At 31.8% G+C, this 20,256-nt stretch overlaps 1 protein-coding gene across 1 annotated transcript in view; it reads right to left on the minus strand.

The window, feature by feature from the left end:
• LOC127703212 (electrogenic sodium bicarbonate cotransporter 1-like) overlaps positions 1–20,256 on the minus strand; it is a 43,402-nt gene continuing 23,146 nt past the window's right edge. The window contains exons 9-22 of the mRNA XM_052207738.1: positions 19,265–19,411; positions 18,544–18,632; positions 16,659–16,833; positions 12,566–12,699; positions 11,111–11,633; positions 10,667–10,780; positions 10,305–10,469; positions 8,609–8,787; positions 8,102–8,174; positions 7,100–7,168; positions 6,262–6,588; positions 2,632–2,697; positions 850–978; positions 1–110 (exon numbers count right to left, since the gene is read on the minus strand). Of these exons, the coding sequence (XP_052063698.1) occupies positions 18–110; positions 850–978; positions 2,632–2,697; positions 6,262–6,588; positions 7,100–7,168; positions 8,102–8,174; positions 8,609–8,787; positions 10,305–10,469; positions 10,667–10,780; positions 11,111–11,633; positions 12,566–12,699; positions 16,659–16,833; positions 18,544–18,632; positions 19,265–19,411 (2,283 nt within the window). The 3' untranslated portion in view covers positions 1–17. The remainder of the gene's footprint in view (positions 111–849; positions 979–2,631; positions 2,698–6,261; positions 6,589–7,099; positions 7,169–8,101; positions 8,175–8,608; positions 8,788–10,304; positions 10,470–10,666; positions 10,781–11,110; positions 11,634–12,565; positions 12,700–16,658; positions 16,834–18,543; positions 18,633–19,264; positions 19,412–20,256) is intronic.

Raw genomic sequence — 20,256 nt, forward strand, 5'->3', positions numbered from 1 at the left:
ACACACAAACTTTTGCTTTATATATTGCTGTCCTCATCTAATTTGAAATCTATTTTTTTGTCTCTTCTGTGTAAAGCTGTATTTTCGTGTTGAAACCAAGCCATATTTCCCTGTCAAAAAATACAATTTGTTTTGTTACATGTGAATTGTATTTGTACTGTTTAAAGTGATCAATGAATGAAAGTAAATTTGATACAATCATATAACTCCACCCTTTCAGTACGAAACTGAACATCTACAAGAGTAACATTTTTGACAATTTTCGTGAATTTGATAAATACGGATACATACATACTAAAAACCTAGATTTACATAACGATTATCAATGATCAATACAAAATGGTAGCTACATCTTTCAATTTGATACACAAACACTTCGAAAATATAGTTCTCGTCAAATGTGTTCGAAACTGAATATTCCAGATACGAAGTGTAAAAAGTTGAAGAGGAATATAACCCACAACAAACAAGAACATATATTCATACGACACAATGCTCCGCTCGTATTATGACATTTCCTTGTTAAGTGGTCTCACAATCTTGGTCAAAAGCCTAATTTTGCATATATTCTTATCATATTGGACATGTAGATTTAGTTTTAATTTATGTGAACCACAACTGTACGGTAAACTAACTTAAACAAAATCTAGTCAGATACGGAACGGACGGACGGACATATCGCAAAACATTATATACTTAGTATCTTATGCGGGGCGTAATGAGTTACAAAAACAATTGAGTAATTCTCCTGAATTTGTTGGATAAACTTAAATATTTTAAATTTTGTATTCTGAAACGATTGATAAGAAATGCTTTGTTTGATACTAATTATTCCAAATATTTACTTACAGTTGACTGGATTCGCCTGTATTTCCTTAACTCTAAAAATTCTGCAGGACCATCATTTTCAATAGCAATATCCTCTTTAGACATGCCATTTGAGTGTGTGTCATGTTTGAGATACCATGACATATTACCCTACAATGTAAATTTTCTCGTTTGATATATAAATTGCACATTTGCTCTTCAATGTCAATACACTGTGTTTTAGAAAGCAATTACATTAACTTTCACTACAATATACACAATATAATAAACTAAGTTATCAACGTTTAATATTTTCATAATAATATCTGTCCCTCTCATTCCAAAAAAAACCAACAGAACATGTGATTATATTATGAATCCAAGTAAAACAAGAGGTTCACCTAGTTTTAATTGATGGATAAGTAGACTCTATATTTTGTCCTGTTTCGGTGAAGATTAAGGTCGCATCTCCTTAAGACAAGGTGGATACTAGACAGGTTTGGCTTATACGTTTAGATCCTTGGTTTTTGGTTATCGAGCGTATTAAATGTTTGACTTTCAAAACGTTATGTCTCTATGGTACCCGATTAAGGTGAATCCAGAATAAAGGAGAAATGCCACTTGTCGTTAGTTCATTTAGAATCCTGTTTTTACTTTAAAAATATACACTCTAAATTGGGCTATCGATTCGTGCTTTGGTAATTGTTAAAATCAACAAAATCGTATGGCGTTATTTTATTGTTTTTTAATCAGTCGTAGCATCATGCAAATATTTAGCATGAATATGTAATAGGTAATTGAGTTATTTATTTAAGGAATGACTGTAATATTTTTTCTGTCAATGAAGAAATAACATCAAAAATGTGGTGTATACTGAATAACCCGCGTAGCGTGTTATTTTAATGTGTCCACCACATTGTTTATGTTATTTCGAATAGACAGAAAAAATACCCCAGTCATTTCTTATAATGTAATTCCTAATTCCATTTTAAACCGGAGTAAATCATGAAAAAACGTTGATGACGTCAAGGTCACATGACAAAATTATGTCTATGAGCTGATAAACAAAACAACGTCAGCCAATCGGAAGACGCGTTACATCCAAAATTAAATTATTGAAGAATAGTGACAGTAGAGGGAGATCTTAATGTTAAAACGTATACAATGATAAACAAACTTTTTATTATATTGCCATACTCGCGTTAGCACTACTATGTATCAAACACTAATTCTTGAAAACAAAATGGGACACATCTGGAAAGTAAAATCGATAATCGTTAGCAAGCCCATTCTAATGTAAAACATTAAGGTTTTGATCAAGGAAATGGATTATCGGATACCATGTGCATATTTTTATAAACCAAGCTTCCTAGCCGCGAAGAAATAATTAAAAAAAAATCCTAACTTATGAGGTATAATAGTGAATTGAAAGATTGCATAAACCTCTAGGATATCCGGTTTAAGCAAAATCAAATTGTCACACAAGAAGTTTAAATGTGGCTACCTTTGTCAACGACAGAGATACAATAACATTAGGCGGAACGAATGTACTGCACCAGATGGGCATTCCATTAAAATGAAGCTCTACAGTGTTGATAGAAGTAAAATATATTTAAAATTTCAAATCTAGTTCAAACGCATTAAAGTACAAACCGCAGTTAAAAAAAAAGTTAAGCAAAGAAGCAACAACGAAAGTTAGTGATAAAATGATGCTTCATTAACTAAGACTTAGTTTACGATATACCTTATTGATATACTTGTATATATCAAGTCTTTTCTAATGCAAATGATTTTTCATCATTCCTATTTTTTTTCTCTACTTACAGTGGAGTTGATTCTTCTGTATTTACTTTGCTGTAAAAATTCTATTGGACCATCATCAACAACATCCTGTATTGTAAATTGATATAAATATAATTGGAATATCAAAAGCAAGACAAGATACAAAAAAGAAAGCACCTACACCAGAATATCAAACATTTGTTGGTACGTCTTAAAAAAGGGTACAACAACACCAAAACAATGATAAAAAAATATGGAACAAAAAATACAAAATTCAATAAATATTTCGATAACAAATATCCTTCATCAGTATGGCTAGCCTGTTGTTAAATGGCGTCACTAGCTATGATAATTTCTGACCATCACACAAATTAAAATTCCTGTAGCGACACCACTTTACATCAAAAGTAGATTTAACCATTCCAAGAATGGATATATTCATTGCTGAAAAATGAAACAGAAAGCACAATTCAAAATGATGCAACTCATGGAATGCAAATGCCCTGTTGTACTGTCTTTTTCTATGTCTATGAAAAAGAAATTAGTATTTCATTTATCTATCATACACTGAATATACACAAAGCTTGAATGTTCAAATTCTTGTTTAATGAAACTGAATGCAAAGTTAGGTCTTTATTTTTTTTTAGGTAAATAAAGGCAACATTAGTATACCGCTGTTCGAAACTCATAAATCGATAGAGATAAAAACAAATCCGGGTTACAAACAAAAACTGAGGGAAATATAAGAGGAGAACAACGACACAACAAAAACACAACATTCAAAATGTAACACACACAGAAACGAACTATATTATAACAATGGCCATTTTCCTGACTTGGTATAGGACATTTTAAGAAAACAAAATGGTGGGTTGAACCTGGTTTTGTGGCATGCCAAACCTCCCGCTTAAATGGCAACGTCAAACACAACACCAAAACGACAACATCACATGACAGGACCACAATACATATAAATGGGAGAACAAATAGGACAAAGAAAGACACGAATAATAGCTAACAAACGGTACTAGGCTTAAAATTCAATACGCCAGACGTGCGTCTCGTCCACACAAGATCATCCAGTGACGTTCAGATGAAAAAAGCTTGAAAGCCAAAACAAGTACAAAGCCGAAGAGCACCGAGGACCAAAACTTCCAAAAAGTTGCGCCTAACACGGCCAGGGTTTTCTGCCTGGGACAAGAACATCCTTATTATTTAGAATAATTTATAATTTTGCAAACAGTAAATTTTATAAAATGACTATATAATAGATATACATGATAAAACCGAAGTGGGGACTAACTACAGAATAAAAACGGATACATTACATAAAACAACTTAATCCAACATATAAAAATACACAGCCGAGTTAGCCAAAGCATCAACGCAAAAAGTGACGTCACATTTGAAATTCTAAAAAAAAAACACAAAGTGACGTCACATTTGAATTTGTAGAAATATTTCCCAAAAATAAGATAGGATTAGGATTGATTCAAGATTAGATTTGTAATACTGACATTACATTTATTAATAACAATGAAAATTACAATACTTATTAATATCAAATTGTGGTAGTAATTAGATAATTAATTGTATTATCTAGCTATGTCGGTGTTTCTTCTGAATCAAACTGTAAACCAAAATTATGTCTGTTTTTTTTTCAATTGTTATTGCAAAATAATTTATTCTTGTGAAAGTTTAATTAAATCCCAGGTATTCGAATAAGAGGATTTTCTGTAACAAGATGTCTACTTTCGTTTAAAATATAACAGAGTCCTTTTGTTTTGCGTTAGACCACAAAGACCGAATTCACCTTAAAAATCAGAAGGGAGCTGCAAAATGTAATTTGGTAATCTTAATTTTCTTTAAGAATAATTGAAATGCATTCATTGACTAAGGAGATGTATTGACTTACGGACGAGCGGATTACATGTCATAACTAAAACGATGCAGCCCCCTTCCCCCTTTGACACTCAACATATTCCTTGGGTGTTATGCTTTATATGTTCGGTGTAACTTTCCCTTAACCGTTTATTTAGTCTACCTATTAATACCTACTAAAGTATAATAAACCCTTGAGCATTACTTGGAACTTCACTATTAACTATTAACTATTGAAAAGTTGGGTAAATAAGACATACAGTTTGCAAATGTCAATAATGGTTTCTGTTCATTCTATTGATATGACATTACTATTTTTGTCATATCATCAGAATATAAAGAATCAATGTAATACAATAATGATTCATTTTTAAAAATTTAATCGAATGATAATATCAAAACAATAACAAATTTTTATAGGAGAAAATATTTTTTCTTTGATTAGTTTTAATAATTGTCAATAGATCCCGCCTTCTTATACTCAAATACTGGTTTCTGTACTTCTAAAAAGTATTTCTTACAAATAAAAATTCGTAAGGGTTCCGCGGAACCCAGTGTCTCGCCTACTTTTTCTGTTAATTGCAGGCTCAACAAAAATGAGGAAGTAAATCAATAAAAATATTCCACTTGATACTATCTTTTGATTGTAAGAAGCTTCTGTCCAAGTTTGGTAAAAATCAAGGATAGTTTATGAATCTAATAAATGTTTAAAAACTTTAACTGCAGACTGAATGTAATGTAAACTGGAAGAAAACAACATTTCCTTCTAGATACTAGCTTTTGATCATAAACAAGCTTCTGTCCAAGTTTGGTACAAATCCAAAATAGTATAAGAAAGTTATTTAAATTTTAAAAACTTTAACCACAGAGTTAATGTGTTGTTTCCTGGCAGAAAATCTAAGTCAAGTTAAAAGTAAAATACGGAAAAAATGGATTTATTTTTTTACAAAATTTCCTTCAAGATATTAGCTTTTGATCATAAACAAGCTTCTGTCCAAGTTTGGTACAAATCCAAAATAGTATAAGAAAGTTATTAAAATTTTAAAAACTTTAACCACAGAGTGAATGTGTTGTTTCCTAGCAGAAAATCTAAGTCAAGTTAAAAGTAAAATACGGAAAAAATGGATTTATTTTTTTACAAAATTTCCTTCTAGATACTAGCTTTTGATCATAAACAAGCTTCTGTCCAAGTTTGGTACAAATCCAAAATAGTATAAGAAAGTTATTTAAATTTTAAAAACTTTAACCACAGAGTGAATGTGATGTTTCCTGGCAGAAAATCAAAGTCCATTTAAAAGTAAAATAAGGAAAAATGGATTTATTTTTTTACAAAATTTACCTCTGGATACTATTTTATGATCATAAACAAGCTTCTGTCCAAGTTTGGTACAAACCCAGGATAGTTTAAGAAAGTTATTAAAATTTTAAAAACTTTAACCACAGAGTGAATGTAATATTTCCGGCAGAAAAACTAAGTCCAGTTATAAGTAAAATACAGAAAAAATGGAATTTTATTTTTACAAAATTTACCTCTGGATACTATCTTGTGATCATAAACAAGCTTCTATCCAAGTTTGGTAGAAATCCAGGATAGTTTAAGAAAGTTATTAAAATTTCAAAAACTTTAACCACAGAGTGAATATTTGTGGACGCCGCCGACGACAACGACGACGACGACGACGACGACGACGCCGACGGAATGTAGGATCGCTATGTCTCGCTTTTTCGACTAAAGTCGAAGGCTCGACAAAAAAGGATAAACAAATAGATTAATAAATACAAAAAACTTACGTCATCTGTATCGTCATCTTCAACAATTAATTCACCAGCATCTTCCTGCTTCATCATCTTGTCTTCTGTATCCATATCATCAAGCCATTTCAGTTCGTTTGAGGTAAAAATTCTTTCCATTCCTTTTCTTACGAAACATGTACCCAGTACCATAACAGGGAAAACAATAGATATAGTTTTTATAGCTTTTATGACCCATAGTATTCCCAAACATAATATTTGGAAAAATGTAAACAGATGAACTCGATTGATCCTCACATGGCGAAGATACATGTGGTCTGGTTGGTATTTTGCAGGCATAAACATTATCATGATACGGTCCATAAACTGTCAAAACATGTGTTTATAAATATATTAGTGTAACCTTACAAAATTCTATCACTTCACGTAACGCTTAAGAAGAGTAAGAAACCTTCAAGACAGAATAGTTAAGAAAAATAAATTATATATGAGAGAAAGAGAGAGCAGCAATCTGTGTACATTGGAAAAAATACCCCGCTTACACTATCACATTTCCATATTTAGTGAAGCATGCACTCTGGGTCCAAACCCTAATTTGGCATATATTTTTTAAATGTGCACATCAACAATAATCTACTAAATTTTAAGTTGATGTGACCATAAGAGCCTATTTAAATCTCTTAAACCAAAACATTAAGTAAAACAGGTCACTGTATATGGTTGACGATTTTAGTGAATTGATTCTCTGATATTTCTAAGCATTTTTAATGATGATATAGTATCACGTGTTTAATACTTTGTGTATTTTTTTTTGTAGGAAGATTTAATTATTTTTTTTTTATTCAATATGTAACATGGTATTCTTTTAAGTGCATACCTGCATTCCCCTTAGAGCAGATACTCCCATGTACAAAAATACACCATATAAAACCGGCATAGGTACAAGCTGAAACAGGAAGTCAATAATAGAATCAGCAAAAGTGATGCTTATATCACATGATAAAACCTCTTTCAATAAAATAATATTTGGGGTTTACTCATTCGTTTGTTTCAGATTTTAACTTTTACAAATTCCCCATATAACCCAAAAAAAAAATGATACTTAAGCGAACAAATTTCTTATTTAATGAACCTCTAAAGCAAAGGTAAACAAAAAGTAATACAGATTTTCCTTTCGAAGTTTGTGCAGTGTCATTAAATATAGATGACAATTTGTAATTTTTGAATTTGACCTCTACGGAACTAAACGAAAGTTGCTGAGCTAAAAAAGTCAAGTGCGAGACCAAACTGTTAAAGTCAGCTAAATCTTTGACACGTACATTTATGTACTGTTGTTCAAAAAGGGATTCAAGGGGCGTAGAATAAGACGCGTTGCGTTTCTATTGGAACTATTTTTTTTTATTTTACACCAATCAATTTCTGTTTTTTTCTTCTTAATGAAATAATAATTTATTGATATGATTTCAAAACATATACGAATTGAATTATTGTTTGTACAAGTCAAATACAACCCCCCCCAAAAATGTAGATACAAAGAAACTGATAAGAGAATTGAGAGATGTAATAACCTCATAAAAAAAAGCACATGATTATAAAAAATCTTAAATCAAATTCAATGCTGATATATTCAAAGGTTTGACACTTTTCAACAATCAATTGATGAAACGTACATTATTATTTAAATGAAACTTTTCTAAATAAGAGCGATTAAGGTTTCAACATAGAGCAAGGACCCTTGCCCCTGGTTTGAGACCTATGTTGATGTCAACTCATGTTAAGACGTGTTGTTTGGTTGCTCTTTTCTAAATAACATGCAATTCACTTGACAATTATCTTCAAACAAAATCAAATACAATTCAAACGTAATTCTATTACGTACCTGTAATATTTTAGGCATGAAAACTGAACATCCATTCAACAATGCGACGATCAGAGGAGTAAGACGCTGCTCCCTACAACAATTTCTATTTTTACAGAAATCAAGTTACTGTGTTTGTAATCGCTATATGCTATCAAGCACTGTGCAGCAATGGTACAAGGTAATTGATGAAATACAAGTTAACAACGCCAGTAATAAATTTGTTTTAAAAATTACCATAAGATACTTTTGATACTTGTTATGGAAGGGTCACTATCTATAGGGAATTTGATTTAGATGTTATCCGCATTAAGATGGTGTTTATTATGTAAAGCCTTTTAGTTTAGGTTCATTCTTGAGAAAATTCAGTATGCAACAATGCCAGTTTTGCTTTCGAAAATGGTTTGTAAGGAAATCATTAAATATTTTACCGAAATTTCTGGTTTTTATTCATATATACGGATGAAAACATACTTTTGGATGGCAAACTTATTTATGGTTAATTTTCATTCATCTATCTGTACACACCTACAACCAAGGAAGACTGGTTTCTCACCGGGTGCAGTACATTCAGATTCCATTTTAAGACTGTTAACATGTGCCATTGATCGGACTGTAGCAGCAACATACCAAGGAAGACCGAAAAACGAGCATACCACAATGCAGAACGTTGTTACTGTCAAATCTAAATGGTAACCACAACCTTTCTGCGTGAGATAAGTAAACGTTCAACTCTTGCCGTTAATGATTTGTGTAAATAAAAATCGATCTAGGACGGAACAAGAAATGAGATGTCAAATTGACAGCAAATCGTTTTTTTTTTTTTTTTTTTTTTTTTTTAAGGTAACCATTGTTGAACTTAAGCGGGCAGCTAGTACGAGTGAAGTTGATTCTTTCTCCTTTATGTCGCTCCCATGCTTATTTGACCTGCCATGTTCTTATGCTACTTTCCAATCTATCAAGAGTCATATGTCCTGAACATTAAAAGTGAAAATAGTCAATATCAAACTGGACCTCTATTCTGTCATTACTAACAACATTGATGGAACAGTTCATAAGTTATTTCACGGCAACGACATAAAGTTCAATTTTATAATCTAACAGGATCATCATGACTCCCGAACGGCAAAAGTGAAAATCAATGTCAAAATTGAACCCCATTCAGTCATGAATAACAACACATCAAAACGTGAAAATCTTTGAAAAGTTATTCCATGAAAACGACATAAAGTATCATTTTCCAATTTATCAAGGACAATAACTCTTAAACGGTAAGGATGAAAATCGTTTATTTCTAATTTGACCTCCATTTTGTCATCAGTGACAAAAGATTAAAACTGAAAAACAATGGTAGATCATTTCATAAGTTATTGCACGAAAACTGTTGGCAGTCACCCCCGCTCGCCATACCTTACAATGTTAATAACCAGATATTTCTTTTTTATGAAAGCCCGGTTATAAAATGTCTGTTTTGTTTGAAGTTTGTACTTTCTGAAGATAAACATAAGGCTTTTTGAAAAATTAGGAGAAAAAACCTAGCACACGACTATTCAGGCTACAAGTATCTAACATATCATATTATTTTATAAAATGTATTGTACATGTTGTAGGAGGGTTATTTCGACAACTTTTTACCACAAATCTCCGTTTATTGACATTCCAAACACAATCTGTAATAAACGATATCAGGTAAATTGGTATACTGAAGTATCATTTTGAATATATAGTAATACATCAAGAGCAGAAGTCATAAAAAGGGTCTTACAAGATAATCAAATAACTGTCATAAGTTTGAGACATTAGAACGTATGCTTTCATCTAATTGTATTCGGTTGGCGTTTCTCCAAATGAGTTCATTGAAACACAGGTAAATGTTTATATTAGAACACATCGTGTAAACCAGATGACATTGAACGAAAAATAAAAGACTGTCGAAGGCAACCGTTGTTGACGGCTCATTGTATGCCATTCAGTTTTATGCTCTCAAATTCTATTTATACTTTTGCCTTTCGGTAAAGATTATTTCAGAAACACGTGGTTTGCTCACAGAAATCGATAAAATGCATTGTTAAGTATGTTGGGGACAACCCTATGTTTTGATAATGTAGCCAAAAGTACTATTTTTAGATTCCATAAAACATTTTCACATATTAGTAATACATTATATGTTTTATAACCCTCAGTAAAATACATATAGAAAAGCTGGACGACAAGGAAATCTAACCTTGAGTTTGTTTTCCTTTCTGTTGATGATAACAGCTGTAATTTGTTGGTCCATGAAGATCAGGATTACAGCTACAACTGCTGGTAATACTGTAGCTATCATTGTCCACCAGGGATTGCCAGAACTATACGGACTTATAAACCATGGCCGTGTAGGGTCGGAGGGCTGAAATAAACATGATGGTTAAAATTATTATAGCACACTCTAATAGTTCCGACCGATAACGTAATCAAAGGTATTCGCTTTAAAGTTGAATTGAAGGGAGACAGAAAAAGACTGATTAAAAAAGTGTTTTTTTATCAAACAAGTTACAGAACTTAACTGTTTAACACTTTAATACTGAAGAAACGTCCGAAACAAACCTGAATTTTATCTGGAACTTGAAGCTTCGGAGTTGGAACTCCCAGCAGCGCATCAACTAGCACCATCAAACAAATTGCGATGAAGACTGCAAAGTCTCCTAGAGTCTGGCGTACCTATCAATTACAATATGATTGATATTAAATCGACATGGTGTGAACGTAATAGTGAATACCACATACATATTTTCTTATTAAAAATGTTCTGTTCTAAACCATAGAAAATATTTCGCAGAATGTTCTATTACAATATTTCATGATTTAAATGATTACATGTCATTGTCATTTCTTAGCAATATGGGTAAGGTTGAAGTTTTTATTTATGGATACAATATACTAATTTATATTGTTCAAAATTCAATTTAAAACCTGAATATAGATTACAATTCAGGAGTATAGTAATGAAGTAGAGAAAGTCATCCAGAATTGAATAGAGTCAAAACTTACTATTGTCGGGAAGAATGGACTTTTCTTCATTTTAACCAGTTCCCATGCAATTGTAAAAGTTCCAATACCAAGTATAATAGATAAAAAGAAAACATTGTCATGGTAAATTGGTGTTTCACAACCGGAACCTTCCAAGACGCCTCCTAGATCAACACAATCCTCCTTCTTTATACTATTCCAGTTGATAATTGAATTCATCGTTGAATTTAAATTTACATAAGAAGTTGGCACTGTTTTCACAGTTGTGATATTCTCTGTCTGATTATTAGGAACACAGGTGCATGAATAGTCTAATGGTATGTCTGGATGTGTGTTATAGAGATGTGTGCCAGCTATTGAGAATATTTTTTTAAACGATTCAACTATGAAAATGATGGCAATTAAGCAAGCAAAACTTTCTTCTGTAAATCTTGTTATATAACGCACAAATGCACTCAGATCAAAGGCAACAATTATCAGTAAAAATAAAGCTGCCCACAGACCTATCATGCATCTGAATGACAGAAAATCCCAATTGTAGTCTCTGCAAGTAAAACATTAGCGCTAAATATAACAATAAAAAAAACAGAAACAATTTTTTGTCATTAAGTACAATCATTTTAAATTTTCATAACAATTTCACCAAGACAAACAATCAGTATTCCAATGGGTACTTATTGTGCACCATTACCGGCCAACTTGTTGTTGTACGTTTAAAAGGCGGAATTCGTACAAGACCTCAAAGTCATAAAGAAAAGTATCTTGCCAAGTTCTTTTATTTTACTTTCAGATATATTCATTATGTCGCATCAATTCAAAACAACAGAATGTCTGCATCATTTCTGGATTTGTTTTCTTTCTAGTAACACAGGTTCTAAATTTTGAACTAGTACATAAGGACGAGACAATTTAAACTTTCCCATTGTGAACGCCCCATTTCTCACCCTATGTCCCATCTATCTAGTTTGATTCGGCATGACTGAAATCGACAATGTATAAGTGTTACGGCCAGTGTAACGAAAAAGTTCATCGTCACGAGGTGTTCGAGTCAAAATCACTCTAGACGCAAGAATTGATGTCTATTGTGAAGATTTTATCGATTACCCCCTTTTACCTTTCATAGCATTTATACTATGGATTTGCATGACGGGTAATTGATGCTAAGTAAGAGACGTACCTTGAGTTTATGCCTTTCCCTCATTTTTTCTTTCTTTAATTGTTTATTAAGAGTAGATTTTCTAGTTTTGAACATCGGTATTCTACTGTTGCTTTTTATTTTGGACACATAAGTTAATTATGGTATTTAGTGGTGTTAGTGTTACTGAACGGTTTTAATTTATGCTAAGGATCTATGTTTGTTTTTGGTCGACGTCTTGTCTATCCCACTTATATTTTAACAAAACTTTGCATCGAAAATTTCTGTATATATATATATATAGGCTTGTTTAATGCTATCGAACTGTGTGTTTCACATACCTACACATATCATAGATGATTATTTCCAGTACTAATACAGGACCAGTACTACCCATTATAATAAGTGGCTGTCCACCAAACAAAGCAAATGCTAAATTAACAAAAGCAACAGCTAAAAGACATTCCATTGTTCCCTGTAAATAAAACAAGATAGTGCAGTTTTTGTATGTTTATATTTTATTGTAATTTTCTTATGATACATGTTGTAAGGTACGTCAACAATATAAACATGACCTAAAAATTTCAAAAGAAAAATAAATGATTTTTATAGGTGTATGAATTTTATTTGTTTTTATTCTTGAAATCAGAGGTAGAGAAACGGATCTTTTATCTTTTGAATTATTTCCTGTAATGCTACACGTTTTTTTCAATTAATGCATAAAGCTTGAATTTTTGTTGAAATGCAAATAAACTAACTGACTATCTATACGATATATGTCGCATATGGTTTGTTTGATGTCTTTCCTATTTCATATGAAAGTTAATAATGCACAAGCTCTAGCTTTCAGTGTTGTCTGTTTTTCTGACGTAAATATACTTTAGAAACACTTGGTTGTTGTTCAAGATCGTATGTTAATCTCAAGATATATTTTGTTATTGTCTTGGATTGCTGTCTCATTGATGTATATCGTTTATTTATTAAAGCGTGGGGGCCTCAGTGGCCGAGTGGTCTAAGTAGTCAAACTACTGTATCACTAGCCTGTCAACACTCAGGTTGTGAGTTCGAATCCAGCACAGTGCAGGTGCACTCGACTCCTATCTTAATTGACTAGTATTGTCAGTTTTCCAACCGAAGATTGGGGGTTCCCTCCGGGCACTCCGGCTTCCTTCACCAATAAAAACTGACCGCCACGAAATAGCACAATAGTGTTGAAAGTGGCGTTAAACATCAATCAATCAATCAATCAATCAATATTAAAGCGTGTCTTTGTAACTTGTTTCTTATTACACTATATAATCTTTTAGTGTTTTTGCAGTTTTGAGTCAATGCCAAAGTCTTCCACTTTGAAAATTGCTAAGGGAAAACTCAACAAATAAAACAATATTCTTCAATATTGAGGTAGCACTACAGTCTAATGATGATTGTTTAGTGAAATTTGTTTTATCACATTATTTTAAAGTATTTATCCATCTGAACATTTTGTAAAATTCACAGAGTCATAATGATGTTACAACAGGGAGTAAATAAATAATTAAATTATGTAAATTAAAGCACATAGTAAATACTTTATATATAAGAGCATATGGGAGGAGCCAATCATTGAATCATCTATTGATACCAAGTGTCCAGCTGTTAATCTCTGACCACAAGAAAAATAATGTCGTCTTATCTTATTATGTTGCAATCAAACTTAATTTATATAATAATGGAGGTAAACAAAGAATATTTAAAAGAGCAAAAAATGTAGAGGGAATAAAATCTAAAGTGAAGATAGATAAATTTGAAAGAGTAGTTTAAACAAAGCCTCTTGCACACGTTCTTACTAAGGCAAAGGGATTTGTACCTGAATCAGACCCCAGCAACAATCCTTATTCTAGACAAATCACCAGGATAAAAGTTTTTTTTTATAACTTGTACTAAAAGAACTATCTGTCTATTTAGTACAGGACAGTAGGTAGAATGAAAATATCTTTTATTGCAAAGTTTTAAAGTTTCTAGTTAATTTCACAGTACCATATTTTTCTTTTTAAATATGAATAATAATTTTTCTTTCATAGTGAGAATGATGTTAAATATTGATTATATGCAGCTAGTCACTCTTATATTCTCTTATCTTAAACTGACTGGACAGGGGAGGAGCTTTGACCATATTTGAATACTACATTACAGATGTTGGACAAATCTGTGACGTCAAACTCCCATCAAATGCTATATTAGTGTTGTTAAGGGATGCAAAAATCATGCAAAATTTAGTTTCAGTGTTCAAAAGACACAAACTGTGTGGTTCTATTGATAAAACAAATGGTGTCAGAACACTCCTGGGGTGTTCCCAGAGGAATGTTTATATTTATAGGGGTTCAAAGGGGGATATTCAGTTTTGAGGTGATTTTTCCAAACAGTTTTTCATGGGAGTTGTCATCAAAAAATAAAAATAGAATCTTCATAGGTGCCCCCATTGTTTTGGCTTTGATATATCTGATTAAAGGGCGTATTTTCTACAATACTGTGTCCCAGTTTTTGGATAATTTATTTCTGAATGAATTTATAGGTCTCCAAAGATGAAAGGTGACATGAGGTTTGGTACCCAGCAGTTAAATCAAAATATCTTCTAATTGGAGGCAAATATCAAAAATCTGAGACCCAGTTTTGTAGCTTGTGCATGGTCAGTTAAAGGGATGAAAACAAATTTTTACTACCATTAGACCCGAATGTGCTATTTTCATCTAAGTTGGGAGAGAACTTTTTTGGCAGTTAATGAGATATATTTTTTAATTGATAATACCAAAAATAACTTTATCTATAGATTAAGAAAGAGTAATATTTCAACTTTAAATGAGTTAGAGATTTTAAAAATCGATTGAGTAGTTTTGGAGAAATTAATCTTTAAAGACTGTTGGTTTGAGTCAGAAATGTCAGACTGTAGTGTTACCGTAAACCATTACATTGTAGAATTCAGGTTACTATTACTCTTATCAAACTGCTTGGAAAAAAATAGACATGACCTAAAAGGACTTTCTGTATTTACTATATGCAAATCAAAAGAACTCTTCATTGTTATACAAAATTATAAGCCTGGTATCTTTTATAAGTTTTTTTATAATATTTGGTGCGTCCGAAACACATTTCTGGATTTAATTTTTTTTTTTTTAAATTTGGAAGTCAAGGATGCATAAAAAGTTAAATATTTCAAAAGCCATTTGACCAAAAGAACCTAAAAATATAGTCAAATCCACCTAAAATCTTCTTTGCATGAGTTGTTGCTTAATAAAAAATAAATTTTTCAACAGATTATTTTATAAAATTCTATGTTATGAACCGAAACAATAAATTATGAGCTGATGATACCATCGCGTAACAGCAGCGGTATTCAAAATGAAAATAACATGCCTCCGATTCGCTTTTCTGGTTCATCCTCACCAGGAAAGAAATTGAAATAACGATAAGTTATCAAAAATATTTTATAATAACCAGAACTTTAGTAAATTGATTAATGTATTGGTAGATAAAGAATATATGTACATGCAGGCAAATAGAAAATTGATTGGTACGAGCTTTAAAAACATGACGAAAAACGAGGCACGTCGAAAGTTTCTTCTTTTTCGTTGCAAGCACAAATACATTCTATATTTTCAAACAATTTGTTATGAACAACACATGTTGATTCTATCCTGCAAGTTTCGACATGGCTTAAACGCGAACCCTGAAGAGGACACCAAAATGAACTGTGACAAAAAAAGGTAATTGTAACATTTACTTATATTTGTATACATGTTATGTGTACAATAGTTTTCTAATTGCAGGGTATAGAACAGAAGTTGGTTTATGAAAGGCTGAAATTGGCCCTAAGATTTTAGTGTCTTTATATGAAGCCAACATACTACTAGAAATAGTTGTGATATTACTATTATTACAAAATAACTTCTTTTTGGCACCTCACATTATACAATACAAAGTAATGACCGCTTAGCATACTTAAGATGGGTTGTAACGTTAGTTATGGTCAAATTTTTCCATAATTTATAACAGTTTTAGCATAATTTACTTTGGCCGCCATCTTTGATACCGAAAAGATTTGTATTGAGAGATTCAATTTTAAAATTGGTACCATTTGGTTACAGAAAATGTTGGATCGTAGGTTGCAGCCAAGATTTTTCTGAAAGCTTTAATGTCCGACAAATGAACAAAATCGTCATATGTTACAATATCTCTCAAATGTGCTGATTTTGGAGCCTATAATGTTCTATTGTGAACAGATTTGTTTGACCTGACATTAAGCGCCTTTGAAAAATGTATCATTTAAGAACCAAATGGAAGACTTTTTCCTATTTTATGATAAAGTTGAAATTCAAAGCCATATTTTGCCAAAGTGAACCTTGTTCTTTAAAATCAAGTAGATACTTTCTGTATTATTTTCTTTTCCCTTAAACTCACCATATGCTGATCTGTTTCCTGACCAAGTAAAGCTCCAAATGTAATGTTTGGTGTCAGTGTAGCTAGATACATGAAGAGTATAGCACCAATACACTGAATGTGTAAACCATCCTTAAAGTCACTGATGTAAAAAGGAATTTTTCGTTTTACATCTTTAATAAGACCTCCAAATAATCTACAAAAATGGCATCTTTAAGAAGATCTCCAAATAATCTACAAAAATTGCATCTTGAATTAGACATTCAAATAGTCTACACAAATGATAAAGTTATTGTAAATGTTCGTCTTAGGAATAACACAAATGTTATATAATAGTTGATCAAAATTATAGGAAAAACTACCTCAAAAACTGATTAAAACGCAGTTGTTATGAAGAAAGTTCAAATATTTTAGAGGCAGTTAAACGTTTTCTTGGTGTTATCCAAGACAGTGTCTTTCCATTCTTCAGATCATACTAATTCAAAGGTCATCTTGATTTGGTAAATAAATATGCTTTTGTGATATAAGCCACTGCAATAATAACAAGCATTCTGAGAGTATTGCATTGCAATTCATAGTCCCCTACCGGCTAAAAATTTATTGTACTGAAACAATATGCTAACTTGATCTATAACATGTCATGGTGTAAACTATATAACAAATATCAAGTCAATATCTTCAAGCATGATGACAAAAAGTGTGAAAAACTGATTATTTAAGTGAATTTTATAAGTCCAAGGACCATAACTCTTCACAAAATCATCAGACCGGAACAAAATTCAAACTTGATCTGTAACTTGTCATGATAAAACTATATACCAATTATCAAATCAATATCTTCAAGCATGATGACAAAAACTGTGGAAATTTGATTATTCAAGTGCATTTTGTAAGTCCAAGGACCATAACTTTGCACAAAATCATCAGACCGGAACAAAATTCGAACTTGGTCTGTAACTTGTCATGATAAAACTTTACACCAATTATCAAATCAATATCTTTAAGCATGATGACAAAAACTGTGGAAAAATGATTATTCAAGTGAATTTTGTAAGTCCAAGGACCATAACTCTGCACAAAATCATCAGACCGGAACAAAATTCAAACTTGATCTGTAACTTGTCATGATAAAACTATATACCAATTATCAAATCAAAATCTTCAAGCATGATGACAAAAACTGTGGAAATTTGATTATTCAAGTGAATTTTGTAAATCCAAGGACCATAACTCTGCACAAAATCATCAGACCGAAACAAAATTCAAACTTGATCTGTAACTTGTCATGATAAAACTATATACCAATTATCAAATCAATATCTTCAAGCATGATGACAAAAGCTGTGGAAATTTGATTATTCAAGTGAATTTTGTGAGTCCAAGGACCATAATTTTGCACAAAATCATCAGACCGGAACAAAATTCAAACTTGGTCTGTAACTTGTCATGATAAAACTTTACACCATTTATCAAATCAATATCTTCAGGACCATAACTCTGCACAAAATCATCAGACCGGAACAAAATTCAAACTTGATCTCTAACTTGTCATGATAAAACAATGTACCAATTATTAAATCAATATCTTCAAGCATGATGACAAAAAGTGCGGAAAACTGAATATTTGAGTGAATTTTCTAAGTCCAAGGACCATAACTCTGCACAAAATTATCAGACCGGAACAAAATTCGAACTTGATCTGTAACGTGTCATGATAAAACAATATACCAAATATCAAATCAATATCTTCAAGCACGAAGAATAAAAGTGTGGACAACTGATTTGCCGGACTGAAGGTTTGGACAGACACACAGACAGACAGACAGAAACATAAAGTCCCCTTCGACGTTGGTAGGGGACTAAAAACTACGAATCAATCGTTCATTATATACATCTTTCTATATACCTTCCCGTTCGGACTAATGTAACATCCTCTTCATCGTCATTCTCTTCAGAAGCCAAGTCAGACTTTTGTGATACCAGTTTTCGTCTTTCCTGTATAATTGAGGATAAGACTAGAATATTTTAAACTGTTCACCGACAAATCGTATTTTATTGTCATTTTTTTTTTCTATTTGATGATAAAGCAAAAATAAACTATGATTTAGTTTATTCTATAACATATACAAGTTTGAACATATTTTAAATGTTTTAGGCCTCGAGCATCACTGAAGATACATTAATAGTCGAAATGCGCATATGGTGCAGTAAAATCAGTACCGTTAATGTTATAATATCTGAAAGTCTGATTAATAATTGATTTTTTTCGATTTATAAAATACTGTATCAAAATTGTCATTTGAAAAATTCGTAAAATCACTACAAGGAAAGCCGTCCTATTACTTCTTATCTTGATACTAAAAGATTAATGAACATGATAAATCAAATATATAAATTCCCTTTTTGATTTCAAAAGGTGTCTTAATTTACTGTAGTCATTCCCATTACTGAGAAACATAAAAGAAATTTATGTTTTCCATATAAGAATTTCAGTTTAGGAGAAGAGATCAGAACAAAAATAATTTAAAAAAAAAAGAAAAAATGTCTGCCTTTGTCTGTGATTTTGCTGAGTTTTAGTGATTTGATAAGAATTTTGTTTTAATATGGCAACAATGAGCTCCACAAACCTGAGAAGGTGCTGTAGTAGGTGGTTCTAAGCGGACATCAGGATCCCATTGGCCTGGAGGCAGAACTGTAAGTTGGTCCAAATATTCATCAAATCCATGCATAATATCTTCCCGTGATTTTGCTTTGTATGCAACTTCGCTGAAAATCTGTAAATCTTTTAACTCTAGATTTTGCCGTACACAATCGAATGCAGTCACGCATTGATTTTTAAATATCGTTCGAAAGTTTTATTAAACAAGGTTATTGTCTATAAATACATAAATAATCAGGTAAAAATCCAGATGAATATGTTAATCACAGAAGGCAACGATTATCAACGAATTACAGGCTCCTGACTTAAGAAAGGCTCATACAGAATATGGTGGTGTTAAACACAACGCACTCATAACCTGGCAAAGTTGTATAATAGCACATCATAAAAACACACTAAACATCACTTAGGAAGGAATTTATCATATCGATACGAAGCACAAAACAACTAACAAAAACAACTAAAGACACAAATAACCGAACTGAGAGTACTCGCAGTTACTGACAGCTAGTTCAAAGCCAATATTCACAAATAAGAAATTATGTATCCAAGACATAATAGATATAAAAATAAGATGTGGTATGATTGCCAGTAAGACAACTCTCCACAAGAGACCAAGTGACACAGAAATTAACAATTATAGGTCACCGTACGGCCTGATATCCAGTGGTTGTCGATGGTTTCTGAATGCCATGATTACTTTGAAATTATTGTCTTAACATTAATCAGGTCGTTAGTTTTCTCTTTTGAATTATTTCCCATTTTGTCTTGCTGAAGCCGTTTAAGGCTTACTATACGGTATATGTTTTGGCCACTGTTGAAGGACATACGGGGACTTGTAGTTGTATCCTTTGGTCGCTTCGCCGTTGAATAGTTGTCTCATTTTCAATCGTGTCATATTTCCTTTTTATATGTCTTGAATAACTTATCAAAATTCAGTAATACGTGACTAAGAGCGCA

Source organism: Mytilus californianus, unplaced genomic scaffold (genome assembly GCF_021869535.1).
Source record: "Mytilus californianus isolate M0D057914Y unplaced genomic scaffold, xbMytCali1.0.p SCAF_5, whole genome shotgun sequence".
Taxonomy (NCBI): domain Eukaryota; kingdom Metazoa; phylum Mollusca; class Bivalvia; order Mytilida; family Mytilidae; genus Mytilus; species Mytilus californianus.